This window comes from Lolium perenne, chromosome 1 (genome assembly GCF_019359855.2).
Source record: "Lolium perenne isolate Kyuss_39 chromosome 1, Kyuss_2.0, whole genome shotgun sequence".
NCBI lineage: Eukaryota > Viridiplantae > Streptophyta > Magnoliopsida > Poales > Poaceae > Lolium > Lolium perenne.
In genome coordinates, this window is record NC_067244.2 from 83307730 (window position 1) to 83315233 (window position 7504).

At 43.0% G+C, this 7504-nt stretch overlaps 1 protein-coding gene across 1 annotated transcript; it reads left to right on the plus strand.

Moving 5' to 3' along the window:
* The first annotated feature begins 2416 nt into the window (after positions 1-2416).
* On the plus strand, positions 2417-5630 carry LOC127303689 (acyl transferase 1). Its single transcript, XM_051334401.2, has 2 exons — positions 2417-2957; positions 4572-5630. The coding sequence occupies exons 1-2, from the start codon at positions 2532-2534 to the stop codon at positions 5526-5528; spliced, it is 1383 nt and encodes a 460-aa protein (XP_051190361.1). The 5' UTR covers positions 2417-2531; the 3' UTR covers positions 5529-5630.
* Positions 5631-7504: the final 1874 nt, after the last annotated feature.

The window sequence follows — 7504 nt, forward strand, 5'->3', positions numbered from 1 at the left end:
AATGCTAGAACTATTTTCTTTTCCCAGGATGAAGACCAACTCATTTGGCAATACAATTCCTCTGGGGTATATTCATCTAGCTCTCTGTATGCTATTATCAATTTTAGAGGGACCCTATTTATTTACCTGCTGTGTGGAAGCTTAAAATCCCTCCCAGGATTCAGGTCTTCCTATTGCTATTCTCTCAGAATAAAATCATGACTAGAGATAATCTGAGAGCTAGAGGTATCCCAAAACCTATGGATTGTGAGATGTGTACTGAATTTGAGACAATATATCATCTTATGTTTAAGTGTGTTGTTGCTAGATCCCTCTGACACCTATTTGAAGAAATCTTCGATGTGCATGTTATCAATTTTAAATCCATTTCTTCCAAATGGCTCTGTAATAAGAAATTGATGCATTTTAAGGTAGCTTCTTCTGCTGTTATGTGGGGTTTATGGCTTAACAGGAATAATCTTGTGTTTAATAAGACTACATGGATTAATGTGAAATAGATGTGGCGAATGGTTTTCTTTCTCCTTCGAGATTGGAATAAACCTTTCAAGGCTCTAGAATCTGGAAGAAACGCTCAGTTCATGGACCTGCTGCTGGCCAGTGTAAAAGCTCCACTTTGCCTCCCAGTGGGGTAAAGTGCCACTCCTTCGACTGGATCTCCACCTGAAATTCGAGCTATGAAGGGCGGGCGATACTGATCTACCTCTTGGTCAACCCTGACGAATCTCACAAGATTCATGTGGTGACCTGATCGAAGCATCAATGTGGTGAAAAGTGCCCCAGGGGAAAGAAGAAGAGGTGCATTTGGAAAAGTGTCGGAGCAGAAAAACTTCAAGCCAGCGCAGCGTTTTGTTTTTCTTGAGTTGTAATCGAAAGCTAGACGTTTATTTCTTGCTGTCGTTTAGTTGTGAGGTGGTGGTATTCTATGCTTTTACTGGTATTTCGGAAGTAGCTGGGATGAAGCTATTTTCCCATCAAAAGCGAATGCCAATCTCTCCAAAAACCTGCTTTCTGAACTTTGTTTTCCTTTCCTAAAAAAAAGAGCTGGTCGTACATAGCATGTTCATCTCCTGGATCCTTGCTTGTGCCGTGAACCTATTATACAGATAAGCTAGGTGAAGAAATCTGCTTGTCGTACAATGGTAACCATCTCGTAGGTAGTAAAGGTGAACCTATTACACAGGTAAGCTGAATAGAAAGTGGTTGCCAAGGTGACGGCTGCTTATGTTCCAACATGATTGTCTGTATTCTTTTCTGTTTCTCGATGTAACGTTAGTGGGTCGAGAGCATGCTACATTGTCATTCAAATTATTGCCGCTGGATCTGATTAGAAACAAGTGTTAGCTACCATGAAAGTGGTCCAACAGCAAGGAAGAGCACAGATGACCGATTTTATCACTGTCACAACTGGAAGATCTTATTTATTGCCTCTAGCCATTGCTCTGAGTGTCAACTGAATAATGTGACATTTTGTTAAATTATTGGATGAGCTTAATAATTCTGAAAGGTCTGGTGGGTCTCCTTTCTTTTCGAAAGGCATCCAAGAGGGGTGCGGCTTCAGCGAGGAACAGAGGAGGACATCAAGTTCAGCTGGTAAAATTTGGTGACATATGGGTGCTGCATTTAATTTAATTTATCGAGTGTATCGTGGTGTACGTGCCTTTATGGGCAGCACGAGGTCACATTGTGGGAAGGACCGTTTGCAGGACTAGAGCCCCATCAAGATCTTGGTTTTCAGTACGTTACTGGGTAGGAGGGGCAGATGAAGATGCCCCCACCCCCAATGCATCGCAAGTCTTCTTCTCCCAAGTCTTCTGCTCTGCATGCATGCAACACGGCCCCAAAGTCCTGCATGGTGCCTTAGGTTAAATATGAGAGCATCTATCTCTGCCCAAGCCTTCAATTCATTCCAGACAATGGCAAACAATCCAATATTTATACTGAATAAATCGGCAAAAACCTGACTAGATCTACCGTGTGCCCCCGTCTTCCTGTCCTGTAGGTTTTATTTCGTGCGTGACAGAACTGAAGGAATTCAGAAATCGTAAAGGGCGCATTGAGTGTGTCGATCCAGGAGTGCAGAAGAAGCAAAACATGCATCGTGGTGGTTGCCCCGGTTCGTGCAGTTCATCTCTCTCTGGGCGGCCATTCAATGTCTGTGTGCTAGCACCGTCGAATTTCACGAACGAATAAGTGCACGGATAAGTGATATCAGAGAACATCAATGCCGATAAGCCTGCACAGCTGAGATCTCAATTGGCTGTCTGTGTGACTGCAGCACTGCTACTTACAACTGGCAGCACGGCTGTATCAGTTCTTCTGCGTAATTACCAACAGCATGCATGGGACAGGACATGCTAGGCCGGCAATGTATCATGCATTGATCAAGGCCATCAATCAAACACATACTAGTAGAAAGGAAACTGAGACCCTTCTCTCTCTGCATCTCTCTCAAGTTCATATATATCACATCCGGCCGGAACACGTACGATACCTAGTGTCATCAGTATATCACACACCAAAACCAGTCGGCCATGGCGACCTTCACGGCACGCCGGAGCGAGCCCGAGGTGCTGTCACCGGCGCGGGCGACGCCGCGTGAGATCAAGGCCCTGTCGGACCTCGACGACCAGCGCACGCTGCGCTACTACGAGACTGTGGTGGGGTTCTTCCGCAGCAACAGCAGCAGGCCCGATAATCCGGCTAGGGCCATCAGAGCGGCTCTAATGGAGGCTCTGGTGTACTACTACCCGATCGCCGGCCGCCTCAGGGAGGACGGTGCAGGGAGGCTCGTCGTTGACTGCACGGCCGAAGGAGTGGTGTTCGTGGAGGCCTACGTGGACGCGCGCCTGGAGGAGTTCGGCGAGCCGCTGCTGCCACCGTACCCTTGTGTAGAGGAACTCTTGTGCGATGTGGGCGACACGAGGGCCGTCCTCGGCAAGCCATTGCTCTTCATGCAGGTAATGTTTGGTTTCTCAACTCCATGTCAATTTAGAAATTTGTTCACTTTTAGGTATGGGCGCGGCACAACGTCGGGACATGGTGTTTTGTCTCATAGATCCAAATGCATCTGTTATGAAAAATGGATTTAAATATATTTTAATGGGTAAAAAAAACTGAAAAATCAGTGTGTTCCTACACAAAATCTTATGGGGAAAAGACATTTTTTCTAGGTTCTGTAAAAATGACAAATGAAATAAATGTCTCGTGCGAAGTTATTTTGGAGCACCAGAAATTGTCTATTTTATACACAAATCACAAAAATATCATTCTTTCCTGATTTATGTGCAGACATGGAATGTGCAGGTATACAGCTATTTTTCAATTTTTTGAAATTTTAAAATAATTTTTTTGAATAATAGGTGTATCTACACATATGAGCCAAAATGCATTTCCCACAACACCTTTCCTATATAGCGGGGTGTTGCATGGAGTTTTGCCTCTTGGAACATATTTTCCGGATGAGCAGTAAATTTGAAAAAAGGAGTATGGTTCTCTAAACAAGCAACAAATTGGATAGTTAACCTGTGTTTTTAGCACAGTTTACAAACACTTGTGTTTTCTCCATAGAAGTTTGCAAACAACCAACTGAGACATGTCAAATTTATTCATATATTTGAAATCCATGAAATATTTTTTCGGAATTCAGGAGCATATGCACTTGGGAGACAAATGCATTTCCATGGGTGTACCATAAGTTCAAAACCTACGCGCCTATTTCTTTGCCGAGAAAGACTTCACACCATCTTGTCATAAATCTGATGGAATCACTACCTGAATCGCCCGAAGTTCTAGAAACGCTCGACCTAAAAAAATATTTTGGTAGGACATGTACAATGGTGATATCTTAGTTGCGCCATGTGAAATAAGTAATGAGGTGGAAGGAAGAGAAAGTTGAAAAAGGGGTTTATCTTCTCTTAATTAAGAGATGATCCCTTAACAACAGTTTCCCTCACCATAAATTTAGGGATTTCTAGTTAGTATAAAGACAAAACAAAAAAATAACCTATTATATATCATTTTTTTATGATATATAAATTACGTGGCAGGATTAAGATAAGACTACCTATCAACCACTATATGTGTATATTGATATGAGCGTGACCATGTTTTGACTGCGATCTCCTTACATCATGTTTCCCATTGCCACCATATATGTATATCAATTGGACAGAGATATAAATTAGGTGGATGTGTTGCATTGGCATGTGACATCATGACCACTGTCTCCCAATGAATGATCCATGCCATTTCTATTGCAATGTTATTGTCTTGCGCCAGAGTGCTTCTGAAAGGACATGTAAATGGCAACTTAAGTATCTTTCTCATGTGCTACATCGTTCTTGTATGCTGATCTTGTCTCATCTTGCTCTCATATCTATAATAAGCGTTAATCTTACTCTTTTTTTTTGTGAAATCTTACATGAATATATGTAAGGCGCGATATACTTCGAGCCCCTTCATTAATTATAACTAATTGACTTGTTTTATCAAAATTGCACATACCAAATATATCTCCACATAAGTTGCTATTATGTTCGAAGTTGTAACTGAGTATGTGTACAATAATGCAGGTAACACGACTCAAATGTGGAGGCTTTGTCCTGGGTTTTCACATCTGCCATAACCTTGCCGACGGTTTTGGCATGGCACAGTTTATCAAAGCTATAGCTGACATCGCACGCGGAGAAGCGGAGCCAACCATTTTACCCGTGTGGGATAGGGATTTGCTCACAGCACGCAGCATAGCCCCCATCGCAAGATCGTACCCAGTGTACGAATCGCCAGTAAATGACTTGGGGAGCACAGCTCGTGACATGATGTTGTCCACTCCACCGAGGAGCATGGTCGCCAGGTACTTCCTCTTTGGGCCAAGAGAGGTATCAACCTTGCGAGATCGCATACCAGCCGGGCATCCCGCCCGCTCCGCCACCATTTTCGAGCTAGTGACCGCGGTGATGTGGCGGTGCCGCACGGTCGCTCTCGGGTACGAGGCCGGCCAGAGAGTGCGCCTCATGGTCACCATGAACGCCCGCGGGAGGTGGAACAACCACACCCCGATCCCATGGGGATACTACGGCAACGCGCATGTCTCCCCCATCGCGGAGGCCACGGTCGGCGAGCTATGCCGGCAGCCGCTCGCAGAGACGGTGGAGCTCGTGCGTGACACCAAGCGCCGCATGACCAAGGAACGCATGCAGTCGATGGTGCAGACGGTAGCGTCGCTGCGGGAGTGGCCGCCTTCCGACATGGACAAGGTATACGAGGTATCGGATGTAAGGTGGATGGCAGTGAATGTGCTGAAATTCGGGTGGGCCGAGCTGGCCGGCGGCGGCATACCGTTGGCCGGAGACCTCACTTCCAAGTTAGGGAGTGATCACGTGTGGTGCATGAATGAGAATGGCGAGGTCTCGACTGTGGTGTCAATGCTGCTGCCGAGGCTAGCGATGGAGAGGTTTAAAGAAGAGATCGCGCTATGGCTGAGCGGCAAAGATGAAGAGAAGAATTTAACTCTAATGAGCTCCCTATAGGGAAGCTTATATATGTCATCAGGGTTCTATGATACTCTTCACCGGCTATTAATTGGGAGGTTACGAAGATCAAAGTACTTTAAATCACCCTTGTCAGACGCACATATGATGTTCACATCCATTGCTTTTAGAGTTTGGTTATGAAGTGCAGTGAAATATTAATTAGGATTTAGATACATTTTATTCAGTTCATCCAATTCTATTGATAAATTGTGTGAGTGTCACTAGGAACTGTACTTCTCGGGTTTCTGCCAAACCTGTATTCTTAAGTGTAATTCAAAATGTCTTTATTGTTTTTATTTATATATGTTCCTTATACTGTGTCATGGTTGCATTTGTCCTACTGTTTTTAGTATTTAATTTAATAGTGGAGTAACCCTTGAGACTCTTCCTTTTTTATTGAAGCTTCTACGTACCAGAGCGTACCATATATGATCAGAAAGAGTAATGTTAACAATCAATGTCAGTTAAACAGACTCTTGTTATAATCTAATACAGTATGACTGAGCTTTCCCACCTGCCATTGTCTGAAGAAGCATTAGTACAGCTCATTCTGTGTGAGACTCTTTTGACAGAAATGGAGCCTAGCACTAGTCTTGATACATGGACAATTTTTTGGTGATGCATCTATGCTCAAAGCACCCAAGGTATATAATTCAATTATGGGCAATGTGGAGACGTGGGCTGCTCTGAAATGGCTACGGAAAGGTTGTTGCCAATAAAAGCATGGAAAACTGTAAACGAAGGCCGAGCTACATGTAGCTCTTTATTTTCAAAAATTCGGAAATCATAGTTTTAAGTTTAAAAAAAATATGAAAAAATCCCAGATGTAGATAATCATGAAATGTACAAATGTGCCAAATCTCAATGTGAAATTCTTTCTATTGTAGACTACACAAAAATGACAAAATCTGACAGATTTTATAGTTTTGAAATGTGCATTATTCACTATTCTCAGATCCACATATTTATCATTTTTCTGTAGCCTAAAGTACTAAGAATTTCATATTGAGAATTTACATGTTTGTAGATTCCATCATTGGCTGGATGCAGGATCTTTTTTAGAAAATTTTGAAACATAAAAATAAGATTTTCAAAATTTTCAAAATAAAGACCTACATGTAACTCGGCCTCCATTTGTCCATTCTCATAGAAGAATTCAGTTTTTCTCTGGCTTCTTATTCACAACAGATTGAACACTAGGACCGAGGACCTACTCGCACAGCTGTGGATGCTCGCACATGCAAGAAGAAGAAGAATTGCGGACGAGACTGAGGAGTAGATATTTGCTTCACCTATAGTCTAGAGTGGGCATGATGATGTAGGCTTAGCCCAGTTGTTGGGGTTGCAGTGGCCCACCCTAATGACCGGAGTTCGATTCCTGTCATGGAATAACTTCGGAATTTCACGCCAAGTTTCGATTCTACTATATCAAAAAGCGTCTAGTTCCTCCTAGACACGATTTTTTTTAGAGTGGGCGTGGATGGCGCAGCCACATGTACAATGTTTTTTAAAACACCTGTATATCTTAATGAAAATGGCAAGAGCTGGTCCTCGAAAGAATAACACTAGGCCATGCTTCAAAGGAAGCACTTATTTATGTAGGATTACTCCTGCCATGTGTAATGAACATGTATTGGAGACAATCAATCATTCATTCTTTCAATGTACTTTCGCTCACATATGTTGGCAATATTTGCACGTTGCTCCACACATGGGCACTCGAGAAGTTCTGGACAGCCTCAACATAGCAATAAACCAACCTTTCTTATGGACATTATTATGTTGATTGCCTAGTCAATTTGGATGACACATAATAATATATAGGTTCAGGAATAAATTCAAAGATGAGTTAGCTCTTCTGGTTCACAAGGCCAAAAGGGATGTTATATTGTGATCCAAATTCATATACTAAAGGGAGGCTAATTTCTGACGAGCGGAGCGAGGCCCGTCGCTGGTAGGTTTGGATCAAAGCG

Coding starts and splice junctions, on each gene's coding strand:
- LOC127303689 (XM_051334401.2), top strand. CDS start 2,532: ATGGCGACCTTCACGGCACGCCGGAGCGAGCCCGAGGTGCTGTCACCG. Junction 2,958..4,571: donor AGCCATTGCTCTTCATGCAG/GTAATGTTTGGT, acceptor ACAATAATGCAG/GTAACACGACTCAAATGTGG.